This window comes from Balaenoptera musculus, chromosome 4 (genome assembly GCF_009873245.2).
Source record: "Balaenoptera musculus isolate JJ_BM4_2016_0621 chromosome 4, mBalMus1.pri.v3, whole genome shotgun sequence".
Lineage (NCBI taxonomy): Eukaryota > Metazoa > Chordata > Mammalia > Artiodactyla > Balaenopteridae > Balaenoptera > Balaenoptera musculus.
Genome location: NC_045788.1, coordinates 132,283,167 through 132,304,399, shown reverse-complemented (window position 1 = coordinate 132,304,399; position 21,233 = coordinate 132,283,167). Strand labels below are relative to the sequence as shown.

The 21,233-nt window shown below is 41.9% G+C and overlaps 1 protein-coding gene across 1 annotated transcript; it reads left to right on the top strand.

Moving 5' to 3' along the window:
* Window positions 1-673: 673 nt before the first annotated feature.
* On the top strand, window positions 674-13,327 carry MIS18A (MIS18 kinetochore protein A). Its single transcript, XM_036849508.1, has 5 exons — window positions 674-1,047; window positions 4,859-4,925; window positions 7,156-7,278; window positions 9,622-9,718; window positions 10,311-13,327. The coding sequence occupies exons 1-5, from the start codon at window positions 705-707 to the stop codon at window positions 10,389-10,391; spliced, it is 711 nt and encodes a 236-aa protein (XP_036705403.1). The 5' UTR covers window positions 674-704; the 3' UTR covers window positions 10,392-13,327.
* The last annotated feature ends 7,906 nt before the right edge of the window (window positions 13,328-21,233 follow it).

Below are 21,233 nucleotides of genomic sequence, written 5' to 3'. Positions count from 1 at the left end.
GACGTTCTCAGCGAGTCCACCACATAAAACATAATTCTCAACTTTTAAGTCGTGCATTTTTTTTCCAGTCCACAGTGGGACTCAGAAATCTGTGTCCCATCCAGCTCCCAGGTGACTCTCAGGCACGCTAAATTTGAGGGGTTGTAGCCACAGAAACATAGACGGAGGAGGCCGGAGAAAGCGGGACTGCGCCCCAACTCCTCTATCTCTGAGTGGCGTATAGGCGGCATATTCTCTTTCGTAACCATTGCCAAGGTCTCCGTGAGGGGTTGGTAATGTAGTTCGGTAGGAGTAACTTTTTCAAAGACGCCTCCCCTCCTATGTAAGAGGCTTAACTCTCCTCCCCAAACAGCCTAGCGAGCGGATCTCGGGCAGCCTCAATTTCCTAAGGCTGCAAAGCGCGATGCACGCGCAGTGACTCCCCGCCGCCAGGCCCAGTTCCACCGCGAGAAAGCGCGCTGCTAGGCTGCCTACCGCCCCTCCTCCCTCACCCGACCGCCCCTCCTCCCTCACCCGACCGCCCCTCCTCCCTCACCCGACCGCCCCTCCTCCCTCACCCGACCGCCCCTCCTCCCTCACCCGACCGCCCCTCCTCCCTCACCCGACCGCCCCTCCTCCCTCACCCTCCGCCGCCTCGCCCCGCCTCGCGCATGCGCAACGGCGTTTTCCCCGTGACCCTCCGCGGCGCAGGCAATTCGTAGCTAATGGCGGGTCTTTGGTCTCAGGCTTGTTGCAAAAGATGCTCCTCTACTAGCTGTGCGTGTGGCGACAAGGGCAAGTGGAGCAACTCCTCGCTTTTAGGCAAGCGGCTCTCAGAAGACTCGAGCCGCCACCAGCTGCTGCAGAAGTGGGCGAGCATGTGGAGCTGCGTGAGCGGGGACGCGTCGGTGGCCTGCACGGAAAGGACGCGGCGCGAGGAGGCTGCGGAGCCGGCGGAGGAGGAGGACAGGCCGCTGGTGTTTCTGTGCTCTGGTTGCCGGCGGCCGCTGGGCGACTCGCTGAGCTGGGTGACGAGCCAGGAAGACACCAACTGCATCCTGCTGCGCTGTCAGTTCGCGCGGGGGGTTAGGACTTAGGAACGCCTTCTTCCCGGCTGTGCTGCACCTGGGCGGCCCCGGAGGAGGCGGAGGTGTTTTGGGGCCTCCCAGGGTCTTTATTTTTATTTATTTGCTTATTTATTTTTAATAAATTTATTTATTATTTATTTATTTTATTTTTGGCTGCGTTGGGTGCTTCGTTGCTGCACGTGGGCTTTCTCTAGTTGCGGCGAGCGGGGTCTACTCTTTGTTGCGGTGCGCGGGCTTCTCATTGCGGTGGCTTCTCGTTGCGGAGCACGGGCTCTAGGCGCGCGGGCTTCAGTAGTTGTGGCACATGGGTTCAGTAGTTGTGGCACATGGGTTCAGTAGTTGTGGCTCGTGGGCTCCAGAGCGCAGGCTCAGTAGTTGTGGCACACAGGCTTAGTTGCTCCGCGGCACGTGGGATCACGTGGGATCTTCCAGGACAAGGGCTCGAACCCGAGTCCCCTGCATTGGCAGGCAGATTCCTAACCACTGCGCCACCAGGGAGGCCCCTCCCAGGGTCTTTAAAGGCAGAAAAATCTGAGATGGGGAGCTGTCCCAGAAAAAGGGGAGGAAGAGAGCCATCCCTGCACCTTGGGCTCACGAGTGACAGGTTCTTTTCTGAGGTTCCCCCATCCCAGGAGAGCAGTGGATGAATCAGTGTCGTCGTGAGCATTACTTAGAAAAAAATGACCAACTAGGTTGTAAGCATTTAGGGTGTAGCTATTCTGTGTTACTCCTCATAGAAATTAGCGGGCTGTTAATCGGTAAATCGTATTGTTAATGGTTTAGGAAATTAAGCTTTTCGGCTGCCTGCTTCCCTCAGGGGATGTCAGGGTTGATTTCTCAAGTCTTCATAGTTGTATCAGCGGACGCCTTTACCGTCTGAAGTGTTAACAACCGTAGAGTTGACAGAACATAGTGGTATCAAAAAAATTTAAGGGGACTTGCAATAAAAGCACCAACAACCCTATCAAAATTGGAGAGGAAGGAGGATGTAGTAAACGTACAGGTAACTGGTAGAGCCAGTATCTTTTGGAACCTGTATGTTTCCCCAACGTTTCCTGGTTTTGTTGTTTTCATAGTATTTATATAGGGGAGTGGTTCACATATTTTTTCTGAGTTGGTGTAAAAATGGCTGTTCTTTTTGGACTTGGGGTTTTCAAGATGAAATTTATGCTCTGTTTGAATTCTGTAAATATTTTATGGCAGAAATTCACCACCGATTTTTTGACATTTGTGGAATGTTTTCCTTCCTGGGATATATTGGGAAGAAAGGAGGACAGCAGTGTCCACCTGTTACCTGAAACTTTTTGGAACCTCTTTTCCTTAAGGATGCAATTAATGATAATTGCTGAGTCCCCTTCAGTTGTTAAACAAAAGCCTAAGAACATACATTTCCCATGCAATTCATTGAGTTTAACCCTTTGCAGCTATTAAAATCAATGCAGAAGGACTTATCCCCCAACGCTGACACTCTCATGTCCCCAGAGTTCAACATGCTTTATTCTCATTTATACTTCCAGATACTCTCCATGCATGTATGAGCATGTTTAAATATGTAAATTTTTTGGAATTCCCTAAACATGTAAATTTTTAAAAGCATACTTGAGATTATATTATTTATACTGTTACGCGTCCGTCCTTTTTTATTCTGCACATATATTCTGAGTATTTTTCCATATTAGTGCATATAGATATACTTCACGTTTTTAATAGCTGCTTGTTGTACCCCCGCTGAGGCAGTATAGATGACGGCCCTCAACTGCATGGGTTTGAATCCTGGCCTGCCACTTACTAGCTGTGTCTTTCTGGGCAAGCTACTTAGTCTCTCTGTGCCTCAGTTTTCTCCTCTGTAAAAATGGGGATAATACTTAATGGGGTGATGAGGAGGATTAGGTGAGTTAATGTGCGTCATGTGCCCAGAAGACATAGGAAGTGCCACATAAGTGATATCTTTAATGGAGATGCCATTCATCCTCCCAGTCTGCCCCTGTTGACAGAGGTCTGGGTTTTTTCCCAGTGTTGCCACCATTAGAACAACATGTATGTATTTGGGTTGATTTTGATACAGTAGGAGAAGCTCTTCCTTTTAGTAGGTGAGTTTATGTCATTTACAGCTTTTTAAGGAATAATATTGATATGTTTGGTGTTAAATCTTTACCATCCTTTCTGTTTTTATGTCTTTTCTCTCCTTTATCACGTGGGTGCTTTTGTTTTATATATGAAAACACTATTCTGTTATTTAGTTTGTCTATACCAGTAGTTTTTAAAATTTAAAAAGTATATATAAATATCCTTTTTTATCAGCTTTAGACAAATTGATTTAACACCCTCCCCCTCCTTCCTCCCAGTGAAAGATTAGAAAATGAACTGTTGGATTAATTTCCATTCCCCTCCCCGCTCCAATTGGAGTTAGTTTAATTATTTTTACTTTGTCAAGGTTTATAACATTTACGTACTGTTCTGTAGCCATAGTCATTTAGCTTTAATATAATGTTTCTATGAGCTTATTTCTCCAGTCCAGGACTCTTATTAATAATGAGAAAGCTTATGAATAGCTTTCTCATTCCTGAGTGGTTTATTTGATTAATCTTCACCAGTGGTTTCCCCATCCCCAAGAAAACTTCAAGTTTGAGTGCTTGAAAATGTCTTTCTGTTGTCTTTATACAGGCATGCCGACGTGGCTGCATGTTCAGTTCTGGTGTCATGCTCTTTGCTTTTTCCAGGCACAGGGAGCAGCTAGTGCAAAGGCCTTGAGGCTAGCGAGGCCGCTGAATAGTAGATTAAAGATAAGATTTAGGGAGGAAGGAAGGGGCCAGAAAACTTAGGGCCTTGTAGGCTGTTCTGTGGAATGAGAATCTATCCTAGTGAATGAGTTGTTTAAGCAGGAGAGTGATATGACCCAGGTTTTTCTTTGGAGGATGCACTGAAGAGAAGAATCAGCATGGACGTGGGCAGGTCAATCAGGAGCTAGTGCAGCCGTCCAAGCAGAGGAGGTGGTGGTGGCTTGGGGGCTGGAGTGAGGGTTGTGAGGTAGAACTGACAGGATTTATCTGTGGGGTGTCTGTGCGGGGAGAAGGGTAAGGAGACAGTGAATCAGGGGTGATGCCGGTTTCTGATCTGAGCGATGGGTAGATGGAAGTGGAGTTTACTGAGTTAAGGCAGACTGTAGAGGAGGTGAAATCAAGAGTCTGTTCTGGCCATTGTGGGTCTGATGTCCTTTCCTCATGTGCCTCTGCTCCCGATTCCCCGCCTTTAGTGTGTTCTGAACTTGGGAAACGGGAATGTTTCCTGCTGCTTCTAGGGTTCAGCTGTGACCCCTGTCCAGGTCGTGGTCTCAAAGGTTTTTGGCTGAGCTCCTGAGGACCCTCTCAGTTACTTGTAGAGAAACGAGCTGTGCGTGTGAGATCTGGAGATGTACGCACAGGCTTTTATCCTCTTCCTTGGGTTGATCCCAGTTTTACTGTGTCTGGCGGGTATTCTTGATAGTCCGTGATTTGAGGTTCTAATTGTCCAAAATTTTACTGTCAGTTGAATTTTTTCTTCCTAATTTTATTCACTTTGTTAATTTCAGTGTTTTCTGGGAATGGAAGGAAATAACTCTTATTCTGCTATCTTTTTGCAGAAGACCCTGTACCTTTAGTTTTAAACTACCCTGTGTGTGTGACTTTTGGGCCTTTATTTTTTTCTGGGCTTCTGGGTTCTAAAATAAAAGTTGAATTAGAAGTTCTCTCAATGTCTGCGTGTGTATTGTAACAAACTGCATTAATAAATTCTTGTTACTTTCTTCTTTCTAGGTGTTTCCTGTAATGTTTCTGTGGATAAGGAACAGATACTATCCAAACGTAAAAATGAAAATGGTTGGTGAGTAAGGCTATATCTATGTGAATGTGTACATTAGAGAAAATGTTTATTTTTCAAATAAATGTCTTTAAGGAGATCATCAGCAGTAAGATTTGGGATAAAACTTTTTTCATGGTAATCAGTATAAAAGCAGTCATTCTAATATACCAATTCTTGAGTGCTGGTGGTGTCCTTTAGATACGAGATGGAAGAGTTTCTCAGGGCACATTCTGACACTCCCTTTTTGGGTGTTTGCGCTTGGTGTGAAGAAAATCGAAAATAAAAATAGAAAAGGAAAATATCTGTATCATGGAATCTCCAAACCAAAGGATGCTTTAGATGAATGCTCCCTACCTTTTTCATGTCATGGCACCCATAGAAAATGCTAAGGTCATGCATACACACATATACGACCTATTGAGGTAAACAGACAGGGCTGCAGAAACAACAGCATGGGGCCTCCAGCACTCGCAGGCCCTTTGCTGCCACTCCAGGGGTTGAAGCGGTCAGTATCTTGTTATACGTGCCACGCATCTGCTGCAAGTGGCGTCCTCAGCAAACTGAATGGGAAGCTCTGCCTTCTAGTATTGTTGCCTGAAACGTGTCGTACTGATGTATATGAATAAGTGGTACACAAGCAGTTAAACAGAGATTAATAATCGTATATATTTTTTATTTTAAAATGTTGGTTTTTAATTTTAGTAACGTTAGATTGTCCTATTCAAATAAAGTGTATTTTAATTTAAAAATTACTCTATTTAAGGAGAATTAAATTCATAATAGGACAGGTAGTACGTGGCTGTAAGAAAAATTGTACTGTTGGCATGCTGGTGATTAAAATTTGGAAAACCCAGCCTTAGATCATTTCTCATTTTGTAGATGAAGAAAGCAAGGCCTGAGGAGGTTACAACTTCACTAAGGACACAGGACTAATTAGTAAAGAGCTAGGATGATGCTTTGTTATTTCTCTTTGTTTCCTGCAGAGTGTTCTCTACTTCCCAACTCTAGTCATTCTGATGTCAGCTTTACCATTTTTGCCATATCCATGTAACAGCTGTGCTATCATGTACTTAATATTTTTCATTAAAGTGACTCCTAATTTTTATTTAAATTTATTTAAAAAGGAATCTTTATATTACTGCCATAAATGTGTCATTTGCTGTAACTGGAAAGTAACTGTGAAGATAATTACACTGAAAACACATGTTATTAAATTCTAGCTGAGATAGTATTGCCTGGCTGGTTCTGAGCCTGAGGTCTGTTCTCTTACTATTAAAAGATTTGCAACTGTGAGATACAGGTTAAAGACGTTCTAGCACCAGACTGAGACTTTCTTCTCTTTATATATAATCAGGATTGTTAGAGAACTGAAAAGGGAATTGACTCTCACTCTGGACCAGTGTTGCTAAGTCCTGTTTACTTGTATCACCTGAACCCATCCTTTATGCCAAACTATGGCCCATGGGCCAAGCACCTGTTTGTTTGGGGTTTTTTTTAAGATTTTTTTTTTTGATGTGGACCATTTTTAAAGTCTTTATTAAATTTGTTACAATATTGCTTCTGTTTTGTGTTTTGGTTTTCTGGCCCCGAGGCATGTGGGATCTTAGTTCCCCCACCAGGGATCAAACCTGCACCCCCTGCACTGGAAGGCAAAGTCTCAACCACTGGGCCGCCAGGGAATTCCCAAGCACCTGTTTTTGCAAATACATTGTTACTGGAACACAGATCAGTTATGTATTATCTGTGGCAGCTTCTGTGCTAACGGTGGTAAAGGCAAGTAGTTGCAACACACACCATATGGCCTGAGAGCCTAAAATATTTGTTCTCTGGATCATTACAGAAAAAAATTTGCATATCCCTTCCCCAGAGTGTTAATGATCCTTGGTGGACAATATAACATTAAAAGGACGTGTAGAATCTTTTTGTCTTATTTCAAAATTTTAGTTAATTTTTCTTAATACTGAATTGAGGCATTTGCATTCTAGGAAAACACCACCTTAGTACACTCTCTTCTTGTCACTTTTGTACATGCCCTTTGTCACTGGATACTTAAGGCAGTGCAGCCTGGAGGTGACTGTCTACATTTCTGATGTAAGCATCTTACTATCATTTTTTTCCTTTTTTTGTACACATGACTTAGTAGGGTCAGAATAACATACTTTAGCAACTTAAACGTTTAGGTGTTTATGGATCTCAACAATGGGATTTTTGTTATAACCAGCTGCTAAAGCGGTGGCATTTCTCGTTGCAGCATCCTGGAGACTTTGTACTGCGCAGGATGTTCACTCAACCTCGGCTACATATACAGATGCACACCCAAGAATCTAGACTACAAGAGGGACTTGTTCTGCCTCAGTGTTGAAGCCATTGAAAGGTAAGTTTGATGTATAAATGAATAGCTCATAACTGAATTCTCAGAAACGTGCTTGCAGAGAAATTGGTATGAAAACATCGAAACTAAATCAACACTGGTTAAAATACATTTTTAAATAATTTCTGACAATAAAGCTAGTGATTTTTTGTTTGGACCCGATTTATTTGCTATTGGAAAAGTCTGTCATTCTAAATTGTAGGAGAAAACACTCCGAACATTTTTCAGAGTAAAAATATGTTGTTTTTCTTAACAATTGAATTTAGTTTAATAGGATTTTTTTTAAAAGCTATTGTGTGGATCAATATATTTTGTCCATTTTATTTTTCCCTCTAGTTTTTGGTCTCCTAGAATATCATAAAGAAATAGGAATTTCAGAAATGGTCAGGAAAGAAGTCCCTTTGGTGTTCTGGAAAAGTAGAAATACAAAGTCCAACTATTTCCTTGAGGGTGGTAAATAATTGTCTGCTTTTTTTGAGAGTTGCAAGGAAGTACCTTCATTTTTCAAGACTTCTAAAAAGCGTTGGGAGACAAGGTGAATTAGGGTCTAATGACAGATATCTTAATGGCCCTCTAATTCACTAGCCTTTTTAAAATAGGAAACAATCAGTTGACCCCAGTGTATTTTCACTTATCCTGGAAAAGATGTAATCCTCAAGATTTTAAAGATGCCTAGGAAACCTTAAGTATCAGGAAAGAAGAACAATTTAAGAAGGAAAAAAAAAAAAAAGCCTACACTTTCATTACTCGAGGTATTTCGTCACTCCGGTTGAATTTCTTAGAGTTTCTCTTTAAAGAATTTAAAACAGTATTCTTCTTATTATAATTTTTCATTTAATTATTCTTTGATAACTGCAGTTTTGCCACCTTCTTTGAAACTAGACAGGTTTAGGTCAAAATTATAAAATTATAAAATCCTTACACAAGAGAATAATATAGCAAGCACTGCTCATTGATGTAAAGCATGTAGGCCTGCCTAGAGAGAGATCAGATCTGTTTTGGTTTTAAATAGAAGACCCAGGCCCAAACAACTGCTCCCTTAATCTCCATGAGAATTTTACTAAGATTTGTGAAAATTATGTGGGGGAGAGTACAGGTATAAACAACGTGAACTCTTCAGTACGGTTGGTACAAAACTTTAATAAAAGTGATACATATCTGTATAAAAGAAAATGTGTGGAAGATTTCTCCATAAAGGGTTATAGTATTGAAGCTGTTTTTTCCTGAACAGTTGAATACCTCTTGGGGCAGAATTTTAATGACAAGGAACCTGGTTTGTTTTAGAAGTGGATGCCCTCTGTAATGTTTATTTACAGTGTTATAAATTACTCAATACCGTTTAATTTTTTCCCCCATCTCATTTTTCTTTTCTAAACGGGATATTAATTGCCTTCTGCAATTTTGCCTCCCATGACATTTTTCAGAAATTTAATCAATTTAATCTTGGGTTTCCAAGAGAAGACTGTTCTTATTTGACAAAAGAAGTGACATATTGAAGTTGTTACATGTAATGAAAGACTCCCACTAAAGAAATGCAAACGAATCAAATTTCTTTTTTTGAGAAATACCAGCACCTTCTTCCCTACTGTTTAGATTTATTTGGTCACCGAAGCTGGGCCTCTTCTCCTTCCATCACGAGGCCAATTCTTCTGTTCTTTGTATTTTCTAAACCACAGCATCTCATCACCCCAGAGAGTGGAGCAAAACATAAGTTATAGGATAACTGTTGAAGTTGCCCAAATCTAGGTAATCAAGAGTTGACTACACAAATTATATACTAAAAGTCAAACTTGAAAATGCACACGTTCCTGAGAAGTTACATTAAAAAAAAAAGTAATATAAAGCAGTGGCTTCTTCAGGATCTTCTAAAACTTTAAAATAGAATTTTGAACCATGAGTGGTAATGTTTTGCCACCCAACTTACTACAGAGCAAGTTTATTTCCAATAACAAAATACTTATAATATTGGGAAATATGTAGGGCTCTTGGACAAAGCTGTTATGGAGAAAAACAGGATTTCATGTAGTTCAGCTTCCTATGTAGGTTGCTATTAACAAAAGTAGTTGTTTTATGTGTTTACTTGGTACTAATATATAGTTTGATATACATATTCGAGTTTTAATATCATTATTTTTTGTATTTATTTATTTATTTATTTATTTATGGCTGTGCTGCGCTGCATGTGGGATCATAGTTCCCAGACCAGGGATCGAACCTGTGTCCCCTGCAGTGGAAGCGCAGAGCCCTAACCATTGGACCACCAGGGAATTCCCTTAATATTATTCATGTAAATTTTATATTTACTCCCTTTTCATGTTTTAACTTTGTACTGTTATTATACTTCAGTTATGTTTTAGGGTCCTCTGAAAAGCAAATTGTGTCAGAAGATAAAGAGCTTTTTAATCTTGAAAGCCGAGTTGAAATAGAAAAATCTCTAAAGCAGGTAATCTTGTTCTGCACTTTTTGTATCTTTGTATGAACAACTTCCAGTCAGTGAACAATTGCTCCTCCACGAATAATCCTTAAAGTGTTTTCTGTTTTGACCTTAGCACTTTCATGGTAAGAGAGTGATTATTTTATTTTATTCTTATTTATTTATTTCAGTTGTTAGTAAAGTTGATTTTTTAGGGAGCCAAACTACAAATTAAGCTAAAGCTTTATCAAAAAAATAATAAAGAAGATACTTCATACTAAAATCAAAGTAGTATATATTCTAAAACTATTAAAATAGAAATATATCTTCTTAATGAAATCAATATTTCACGGTAAAAATAGCCTTGTTTTTGAATGTTAACATCCTCTCACAGATAGGCAAGATAGTGATGAATGTATAAAAAAGCTACAGATTAGAGGTTGAGAACTACTGTTAATAAACTTATGTCTTATTTAAATGGAATTCTGTTAAATACTTAATATCCATGTGTAATGCATAACATGTTCAGAAATTGTATTAATGATGAATATTTTAATCATATTTAACCATGTATGATTTTAGTCATGTATTTTTTTTTAATATTCTTATTTCAATTCAATAGATGGAAGATGTTTTGAAAGCATTGCAAACAAAGCTTTGGGAGGTTGAATCAAAATTGCCCTTTACCAGCTGCAAAAGCTGAAATCTGTTCCAACTCTCCCGTTCTGGAGTCCTTTGCTGATGGACAGCTGTTTCACATGTAGCAATTCTTGTTATAATTTACTTCACTTAGAACTGAAAGAATTCAAAATGGTCATGTACTTTACCTTCTCTTGTACTGCTCAAATGATCAAACGAGAAGAATTGGAGAATTACTTGTCCAGCTGTATTTGATGGTAAAAAGATGATTGTTTCCTAAATTCCAATTTTAAAGTCATGATACTTCCTGGAAGTGAAATTTAGTAGTTTTTATTTTGATAAACTGCCATAATTTTCTGAACAGTTTTCTCCTCAGTATCAAATTTCGTTATTCTTTATTTCTTATTTTTTTAAAACTTTATTTCACCTTTAATACTTAGAACAATATTTAATATTGAGTGGTAAGAAAATCTTAGAAGTTTTCCCACCCAGTGTGTGGTTGAATCTCCTCTGAAAACCAATGCGTCCAGCTCTGTGGAGAAACCGGTCAGTTGAGTTATTTGTCAGAACTATTCAAAACCTTGCACAAGAGCAGAATAGCATGTGTTCTCGTGGCGGTAGAATTCCACTTGATCCTGTTTATTTACTACTATATGCCAAAAAAACCTGACAGAATATTTACCAAAAAGGGTAGTAATCATTTCTGAGGGTGGGATTCTGGGGAAGTTTTCAGTTTTCCAATTTTCTATAATGTAAGACTTAGAGTAATCACATGTTATTTTTATAATGAGGGAGAAAATAAAGATTAAAACAAAGTGCTTTACAGTTGATTTTTCCAAAACAGTTATTTACCTGAGCTCAGAAATCCTGGTGTCATGAATTCTACACATTTACTGGGCATGGCAGTGTGAGGGTCCAACTCAGGACTGTAAAGGTAACCCCAGGTTTCCCCAGGCTGTTTCTGTTTTTGAGTGGACATGAGGCCATGTAATGTTGGTACTCAGCATGTTTGAGAACTTCCCTAATTATGTCTGAGGAGACTTAAAGTTGTCATATAAAAGTTCCCAAGTCAAATTGACTTGATCATTGATCATTCACAATTATTGAGTTCTTTTTTGATATATCTGTCAGCAGCCTCTAATAATTTGAAATTAGTGAGCCGTCCAGGTCTCTTCTCAACGCCTGCTGGCAACAAAACAGTCATCCTGCCTCAGTAAGCTTGAGGAAGTCCCAAGGGTCTGTCCTTTTAGGTGCTTCACTGGCACTTGCATGAAAGTTCATTTAGAACAGATGGGAGAGTATTTTAACAGCGAGATTCAGCTAACTTTCTGGTTGCACGGGTAACAGAATTCTCCAACAGTCACTTTTCAGGGCCATTCCAAAGAGGTAGGCAGTTTGGCTCCCTAATTCCTTTTACCTTGTTCATTCTGGGGCAGAATTTCTAGCTAATCCATACATCTTGAAAACTACTCATTTCACCAATGAAGAGTAATTTCTAACATCCACGGTGCTAACCAAGCCTCTGTTGTGGCTTGGGAAATAAACAGCCCAAGTGCCTTTGTGGCTTCTCCAAGTGTGGGCCTTTGATTAGTGTTTCCCTGCAAATTCGCCACCCCTGGAATTTTATCTCCAGTTAGGGTCCTTCAGATGAAGTTAACTAACCGTCCCTGGGGTGTAGGTGGAGAGCTCGCACACATTTGTATCACATGGTCTTTGCTGAAGCATCTAAAAGCAAATCCCAGGAAATATATATATTTATAAAATATGTATCTCCTTGTAAGGCACAGTCCGTATCTTTGGCTTCTGCCTGTGATGTCACTGAAGGCATGGCCTTGCCGTCACCATGGGAGAGAGAGCGCTGAGGCTCCCACACTGCTTACTCGAGGGGTCCACGTGGGACTGCTCCATCCTCCCTGTGTGCTGCTCTGTGGCGCTTAGGAGGAGAGGGGCCTTTCTCACACTCCGGGCCAGCCTCTCCTGAGGCCACCTGTTCCCTGAAGGCTGGTGGCCTGGCTTTCTTGGCTTTGCATGATGTCTCATCAGAATGCTATTTTTTTTTTTTTTAAACTTGCCTTATATAGCCACGTACTAAAACCTACGACTTGAGGAATGAGTTCTTGTTTCTATTCCTTCTAACTGAATAATGCTGTGCGCTGTTGTTTCTGGTTACTAAGCCCTGGCAAAGCACTGCCCATGAGCAGGAGTAAGGGTCCTGAAGCAAGAAGTGGACATTCCAGTGCAAACTGCACAGGGCTCAGCAAAGAGGCTTCAGATGGGATCTACCCAGAACTTGTTTCTTCAGCCATCTCTGTGAAGGGTGCTATCCAGTCCTTCAGGGAGAAGCTATGGAGGCTCGTGTCAGGATCTGTTACGTGACATTTACAGATTGTTGTAAATGCATGTGTGTAGAACATCGTATGTGGTTTTCATCCCAGAGTGTGGGTTCTGCTGTTCTCAGCAAGCTATCCTGTTATGTTCATAAACTTCCAAGCTGAAGCGCTTGCTCTGGGGGTTGCTTGTGTAGGACTGATGCCTGGACGGAGTGCGTCCTCCCTGGTGATTCTCATCAGGCTTCCGGCATTTAAAATGGGCAAAACCAGGAGAGTGCCTCCTTGCATAGATGGGTCTGGGTGTTCAGTAGGAACTTCTTGAGAGAAGGGCCCCTGATGAGCAATGCGATGAGATTTTGAGGGAAATCTCAGGGGTAGCAGAGATCCTGGGCTAGAGTCCCCCCTTTAATTGCTTTATTAGCCGTGTGACCTTTAGTCATTTTGAGCCTGTTTCCTCTTCTGTAAAATGAAGTATAATAACCTGCTTCCCTTGCATCAGATAAATTAGACAATGCTTATGATGGTACTTTGAAAGCTGTAAAGCATCAAAAAACAAGTGACAAAGATTTAGCCTTGTTTAAATAGGGTTGATCTGGTTTAGTCTTCTAGCCAGTCTACCCATAAGATTGTATGGATGTAAAAGAAAAAAATCTGAAACACCATATTAAAATATATATTAACACTGGATTTAGTTCTTTCTCTAATTACAAATACATGAACATTGTAGAAAATTTGAAAAGTAGAACAATAGTATAAAGAACAAAATAAAACCCACACACAGTCTCACAACTAGAATAATTATTCACTTTTTGGAGTATATCCTTGTCATTTTATATGCAAATTTGGAATTGTTCTTGTCATATTGTTTTTAATAAAATATATCTTATAAACATTTCTGCATCATTAAACATTCCTTTGTAACCTGATTTTTAATGACTACCTAGGATGAAATATCTACTTTAAAACCTGTTTAAAAGTGATCCTATGGTATGAAATTCACACTGTTTAGTGGCTTAACAATTGAGTTTACTTGTCAAATAGAGGAGGCATGAAAGAAATCTTCAACCAGTCACCTCTTTGTCTAACGCCAGGGTGTGCAGGAGCTGAGAGCCAATGGTTAAAATTTCAGGAATTTGTGAGCCAGTTGTTCAGTCCTTGGTAGCTTCAAATTGGCCATGATTAGGGATATTTACACCAGAGAACTTTGCAAGTGCTAAAAAAATCAGGATTTCTTCCCCCCAAAGAGCTGGTTTCCCAGCACATTACTGTATATTTTGAATCTCCCTCTATACTGTTTGACTTGAAGTTTGAGAAGAGAAAATGACTTCTCTATTCAGCACCCAGAAGACCAAGTCCGAAGATCTTTTCATTAAATAAATCTAAAATGAAATGCTGTATCTTCAGACCTTAGTGGTTCAGTAGTCACAGTCTTCACCTCTTCTGAGGAAAAAGTAAAATACCTGAAAGCAAATGACTTAAGATTTTACATAGTCAATGTTGCACACATCTTTTTTGTTCTTCCTGAATAAGATAAATTACTGGGCAGTTGCTTGCCGGGGAACATGCAGAGAAAGTTCATTTGCAATCACTTTTGAACTGAGGGAAGATAATTGACTCTTCAATCCAGACACGTTCTGGGTACTGATGGTTAATTTTGTTTAATGAGAGCTGGGTTTCATCTGTAGGGTGTTTTTTTATCCAGGCCTCTGATCTCGATGGTCTGAGTGCAGTCAAGGCCAGTCTATATAATTGTAGTCTCTTTGTAGTGTTTACACTTGCCTAAAATCTTGTGATAATAATCTGAGAGGCAGAGAGTGTGAAGTGAGGGGATCTGAGGAAGGGATGTGCTGGAGTCTTGAGTTTTATTGGCCCAAATGTGATTTCAAAGAGAACTGGCCTCATTTCATTCAAATCAGCCCCCTCTTGACCTCTGCGAGCTTGACAAAATTTAATTAACTCGATAACATTTTTCCCCTAAACAATGACCACTGTGGTTTTTAGATCCTCTATTTAATTTTAAGGTGGAGAGGGGGACAAGGTAATTTCTCAAGGGCCCTTTCGACCTTACAACTCACATAAGCTGAAAGGAAACCAGAAATAACTCAAAGGAAGGAAATGAGAATCCAGGAGCGGACTTCGAAGACTTGAGGATAATTTAGTTCTCTTAACGCCGTCACCTTTGTGTCTCTTTCAGTTGCAGGCTTGTAATTTCGGAGGCTTCTTGAGACTCAGAAATTTTGCAAAAGTAGGATGTATGTTCCATTGAGTAACACTTTCCAAAGCAAATACAAGAGTGTGTGACCATTTTGAAGAGAAATTTTATGAAGCCATCAAAGAGTTTTCCCTGAAGGGGACAGACAGCTGCTTTTGACTGTCACAGTTGCGTCCCCGGGGGTGACCTTTCTGTGCTTAGGCAGCATTTAGTGATCATTTACTGTGTACCAAGGGCTGTGCTCGGAGCTCCACCTAGCTTATCTCACCCCATTCTCACAAAACCGTCTTTCATAGAGATCCTTATTCCCATTTTAGAGATGCAGAAACTGAGGCTCAGAGAAGTTAAATAAAGTGCCTGAAGTCCTGCTCGGCTGGTGAACGGAGCCTGGGCTTTCCTCCTGTGCAATGCTGCTTCTTCTCTACACTGGGTGCATTTGTGTTGCTTCCTTGCTTCCTAGCAGTAAAACACATAAAGGAAAGCTATATCCGTTACTGTAGTACTAGCAATTTAGTGTCCAGAGGGTTTAGAAGTCATGAGCTTCTCCCTTGTTTTTTTCCTATAATTGAAGCCGACTGAGCCCCCTTGATGTGAGGTGCCTTCCCTTCCTTTGTCCCCACCTTGAGATTCTCTGGCTGTCCTATCTCCCGGCCTCACCCCTGCTCTGCCCAGAGGTGCTGGCTGGCCTGTTTCAGGCTCTCACCTTTCCATGTATCTTACGTCTCCCTTGCAGCCACCTTCCGTGTGATTGATTTTACTGCACTTATCACAACGAACATCATATTTTATGTTTGTATGTTTAATGTCTGTCTCTCTATTGGAGTGTTATCTCCACGAGGGCAGTGATTTTATCTGTCTTTTGGCTTGTGCTGCAAGGAATGCAGCCACGTGGTAAATGCTCATTTATTGTTCAATGGACTGAATGAATATTGCTGCATCACATACCTATTTTCTCGCATTGTCAGCCTCTGTCCACTCTGGTTTCTCGAATCTCACCCTGCAAGCATGCCCAGGTCTCTTCTTGGTGACAAACATCCTCCCTGTGACCCTGCTATCCTGCTTGTAACTGTACCCACTCCACCCCCTGTGGTATTCCATCCTGGGCATTACTAAATCCACTCTTTTGAAAGCCACCAAGGAGTTCCTTCAAAGTGCTACTGTCTCTGAAAGCCCTAAAACTTCCAACAATTTAAAATCGTCCTCCCCTTTAAAATTCTCTTCTCAGTTGTCCGCATTTGTCAGTGACACATGATGAAATATGCAGGGGCAAGATGCCATGAGGCCTGGGATTTGCTGTAAAACATTTCAGTAAAGTATACAGCAAGAGGGAGGGATCACATGGGCATGGCTTGATCACTGGTCATGGTTGCATGGGTATTGGGCTTCATTATATCTTTATTGTTGTGTGTGTGGAAGTTTTTTTTATAAATTTATTTTTGGCTGCATTGGGTCTTCGTTGCTGCATGCGGGCTTTCTCTAGTTGCATCGAGCAGGGGCTACTCTTCGTTGTGGTGTGCAGGCATCTTATTGCGGTGGCTTCTCTTGTTGCGGAGCATGGGCTCTAGGCATGCGGGCTTCAGTAGTTGTGGCTCGTGGGCTCAGTGGTTGTGGCTCGCGGGCTCTAGAGCACAGGCTCAGTAGTTGTGGCGCACGGGCTTAGTTGCTCTGCAGCATGTGGGATCTTCCCGGACGAGGGCTTGAACCCTTGTCCCCTGCATTGGCAGGCGGATTCTTAACTACTGAGCCCCCAGGGAAGTCCCTGTGTGAAAGTTTTTGTCAGACTAAAAAATAAATGCTCGTGCTCCATCCATAACGGCATCTGACCTGCCCTCCTCCTTGCTGCCCTTTGCGGCCGCTATCCTTCCTGTTGCCTCCCTTTGCTTCTGCCCTTGCCTCTGCCCTTGCCTTTGTTTCTCTCTCTAGGCTCTCTTGGATACTTCCCACCTTGCCATGACCTCAGTGGCCAGTGCTGGGTCTCATAACTCCTACAGCCCTGAACTGTCTCCCCAGCCCCTGCTCTGAATTCCCAATGACCTGAATCCCTCCACCACCCTAGCCCCATGCCCTCCAGATGCATGCAGCATGTTTCCTCTGATGGGAACTGACCATTTCTTCTCAAGGCCCTGCACACCCCTGTCCCCTTCCCATGCCTCCTGAGTTCTCAGTGACATTGTCCTCCTTCTTGTGCCCTGGTCACAGAACCCTAGAGTCACACAGCCTCTTCGCCATTCCTTGCCCCACCTCCAATGAACTGTCAGGTGCCCTCTCTTCTTTCCCAAAGCCTCTTCTTCCCCTCCCTGCCCATTTCTCTGTTACCATTTATCCTTATTCAGGCTTCATTATTTCTTGCCTGAATTATTGCTTAGTTGGTCTTCATGCTTTAATTCCTACCCCCTGATCCAGTGAACTCACCATTGTCCAATGAATCTTCTCACGTTCAGCATTACATCATAGCACATGGAATACATTTCTCTTAATCTGAGACTCTAGTTCTCCTGATCTGGCCCCAGATGGCTTCCCTGCTATATCGCCCACTTTTCCTATCTGGCACTCTGAGCTTTTGTCAACCAGAACACGCTTGTGTCTCACCCCTGCCCTTTTTCTATATATATAGTTCTTACTGTCCTTCAGGGTCCTGCTTGAATGCCACTTCTTCCAGGAAGCCCTTGCTGATTTCTCAGTTAGAAGTAACTTCTCCCACCTCACCATTCCTGAATTACTTCAGGATGTTCTTCTTGCCTCATATGATTTCATATAATAATTTTGTGGGAAACTTTCCTGCATGACTAGGATTTTTTTTTTTCCCCATGGCCCAATGTGTTATGAGACTTTGTGTGCTGGAGATAATTAATACTTGTTAAATAAGAGGAGAATTTTAATCCCTTGTCTACTTTGTACAGTTATGATGATAAACGGAAAAATGTGAAAAACGTCTAAGCTGAGAAAAAATTTTATACCCAAGCATTCTGAATTGCTTTTAATATTTCAGAACTGACATATAAGACTAAAAAGAAACTGCCCCAAAATGCAGTGGTGGTGTGGGGTTAGAATTCATTGTTAACCAATGTAAATAGGAATTCAAGGGGAAAATACCAAATTGAACTCATTTACATGTGTAATTACCCACCTGTGATCACTCCACTGTCTTATGTATTCCATCTTTCTCCTCCCACATCCAGTTAAAAATACTTTGTATCATTTTTCTTCCTAACCAAATACAATGAATTCTTGGAATTGGGGGTGGGGTGTGGATGCAACTCCGCCACTTGAAGCAAGATGCGAACGGACCTCACGTGTGCAGTCAGTGTGGGACAGAAGCTAAGCAGATAAACATTTAAGCCACATTCAAATATGCAAGAGGAGGTTTGGAAATAAATAGCATTGGAAATATCTTGCTGCTTTCAGCCATCAGGAAAACCATGAAAGAAAACCACAGCTCTTATTAACGTGGAAATCCACCCTATGGTAACCTGAAATTGTTGCTTCCTCTCATGAGAAGGTACTTGATAGCATAGGAAGGTGTCAGGGGCTTTGCCTTCTCAAGACACTCTTTTTTGGGGTAGTAAAGGATACCTCAGAGCTTGGGGAGAGAGGCCCTTGAGCTTGAGGAGGCAAAAGAAAAGTGGTTATTTGGGTTCCTTAGTGTCTGGGTGCGGGAAGGAATTGTAACCCCTGGGGATGCTCTCCAGGGCGCCTGTGGTCCGCAGTGCAGGGCTCTGATGGAGCAGCCCTGGGTCACCCAGAGGGCGGGGGCCTTCCCGCGAGTCCCTGGCCACTCACAGCAGGGGCATCGCCTCCCAGACCCCGCCAGGCCCGCTGTGAACCAGAACCCGAATTCAGCAAGACCCCCGGTAATCCACACGCACGTTCACGTTTGAGATGCGCTGCTTAGAGGACCGGGAATAAACGCCCCTTTCGTAGGCTCATCTGTTTGGTCACGATTATTAATACCTGTGAACACCATAGTCATTTTTTCAACGCCTCGTTTGACACTTGTAAAGTAGGTTAGTATTACTCTCCGGCCTTTGAGGTGGTTTTTTTTTTCTTAATCAGACCACAAGGGGCCGCATTTCGCCGCATAAATACTCATCGCGTCCAGCCTGATCACAGCCGCAGCGGCAAACGGAGTTGCTGCAGAAGCCGCTTCCCAGAAGTAGGCTCCTGAGCCTCAAGCTGGAGTTTATCCCTCTCTTGGCTCTTGTAACCAAGCTCCTTAATTAAAGTAACGGGCAAGGCTTCTCCCCGCCAGCCCCCCACCAGTGCCAAGGGCTTGGGTTACTCAGCATTCATTCTGAAATTGTCTACACCTACACTCCCACAAGCTTTCCCCCAAGAGATTTACATTTTACACTGGGAAGTTAATTATGTTTTCTCTTTCAGTCATTTCTTATGTTTCCATGACTCAGGTTCATTACCAAGTCCCCTCCCCCAGTGCTTTTGAGACCTTAATGCTGCGTTTGCCAGCTCCCTTTGGAATTGCCAAGAGGGGTGTCAGCCTTCCCAAGGAAGCACATTTCTGATCACCTCGCTCATGTGTCTGACTCACAAGACTTCCCAGGAATCCTCGCCTGTATCAGTACCATATATTCCTTTGGAAACATTAAGGGACACTATTATTTCTTTATAGGGTGAGACATCAAGAGCATTTTATTCATATTAAAACATTTTCCAACATCTTAAATAAATTCAGACAATTGCATTTTGAATCAGGCTTCTATTCACTGAAACAGAAGATTGTTTTTCTATACTCGTGCATTAAATTATTTTGCTCAACAGAATATAGCTGAGGCAAACAAATAATGCTGTGAGGTCGGACCAGACTAGGAAGCCTGGCGCCTTAGGGTCTGGGTCCCGCTGTGCCTCTAACTAGCAGAGCAATTTGCATCCTTGTCTTCCTATCTCCCAGCCTCGGTTTCCTCAACTGTATAATGAGGAGGCTGAACTAGAATGGTCTATATGTCTCCTCCTTTAATTAATCCAGTAAAAGCAATCAGAAGTTTTGTTGTTTTAATTAAGCATCATTTGAAATCGAAAACTTGATCAATAGCTGATAGAGAATCATACCAAGCATCTGTAATCTGATGGACATTGACAGTATTCTGTCCTTTAGAGAATCAGGACCACAAAAGAGACTTCAAATGGAAGCACAGCTCACATTTACTGCTGCTGCTTAATTAACAGTCGTAGGTGGCTGGCGGGTGGCGCGTCTTGAAGATATTCTTGAATCAGCTCACGGAATCCTGATTAGGATTAACACATGGGTGTGTGAACATTTAACAGCATCTCTGGTCACCAACGTTTGATTGAGAATCTTAATTATTAAAATACATTAGTGATTTCTTTTGTCACTACTTGAGTTGCTTTCAGTGAAAAAAATATACCTCCTTCTGTAGTCATTTCACTTTTGCTTGTCCTCCTGTTCTCTCCCCTGGCCCCATCACTGTGTCCCCTTAGCAAAGACATAACCAACCAGAACTTAAATTAGTCAGGGTTGGATGTCAGCCACAGGGTAGGGCGAGTGAAATCCCAGGATACCAGCTCACCAGGCAGAGTTTCCAAGGCAACCGCTGTTGTCTGTGTCTTCTCTCTGAAGGGAAACCTAGGAGAATCTGGTCCTGAGGTGGCTCCGAAGAGAACCAGCGTGGGGTGGAATGATCTGTGAATGAGGAGACTTTGATTCCAGCCCTGTGTTTGTTTTACCTCTGTAAGGATAGATCTTATTCACAGTTATTTTCTCTAGCTCTGAAATGAGGATTTGAATTGAACTACTTTGGGATGGGCAGTTAAAAACATATTTAAACTATACACACACTACGGGTCTGAGAATCACTAGATGATCTTCCAATGATGAAGAAGTGAGAGTCAGAAGTCTCACAGGAAAAAGAAATAATTTTTGCCATTAAATGAAGGAAGGATTAGCATGGGCCAAGATGCAGAAAAAAGGGCAGAGGACAGTCCCCAACCAGAATAGCTTCCGCCTTCAAGATTTTCTCATTGTTAGTGAGACTATAACATTTATTGTCCAAACCAAGACACATTAGAGGGTAAAAGGGGGAGATATAATAATTAAAGGTCAGGCTAGGATGACAGATGTAAACCTTCCCAGGCTAGCCAGTGTGTACATCACCCCGTCTTTTGCGCTGCATGGTAAGAAGGCTTTGGAACAAAGATCCCCTCGGCTAAAAGAGTTTGAAAACCGCTAGGCTCAAGTGATGAAGATTCCGGGTCATCTGCTGAGACTTATTCAGGTGGGAGTGGAATAGAAAAATGGAGAAACATGGGAGGGTTTGAACAGTCATTCAGGGAGACTTGACAGGGAATCAAACAAATGAATGGAAAAGGCTTGGAGGTCTTGGTTGTCGCT

What these genes read in the sequence shown, in the direction of transcription:
- MIS18A (XM_036849508.1), top strand. Translation starts at nt 705, where the DNA reads ATGGCGGGTCTTTGGTCTCAGGCTTGTTGCAAAAGATGCTCCTCTACT. An exon ending in CAACTGCATCCTGCTGCGCT is followed by an intron (nt 1,048 to 4,858) that starts GTCAGTTCGCGC and finishes TCTTCTTTCTAG; the next exon opens with GTGTTTCCTGTAATGTTTCT. An exon ending in TAGAAAAATCTCTAAAGCAG is followed by an intron (nt 9,719 to 10,310) that starts GTAATCTTGTTC and finishes TCAATTCAATAG; the next exon opens with ATGGAAGATGTTTTGAAAGC.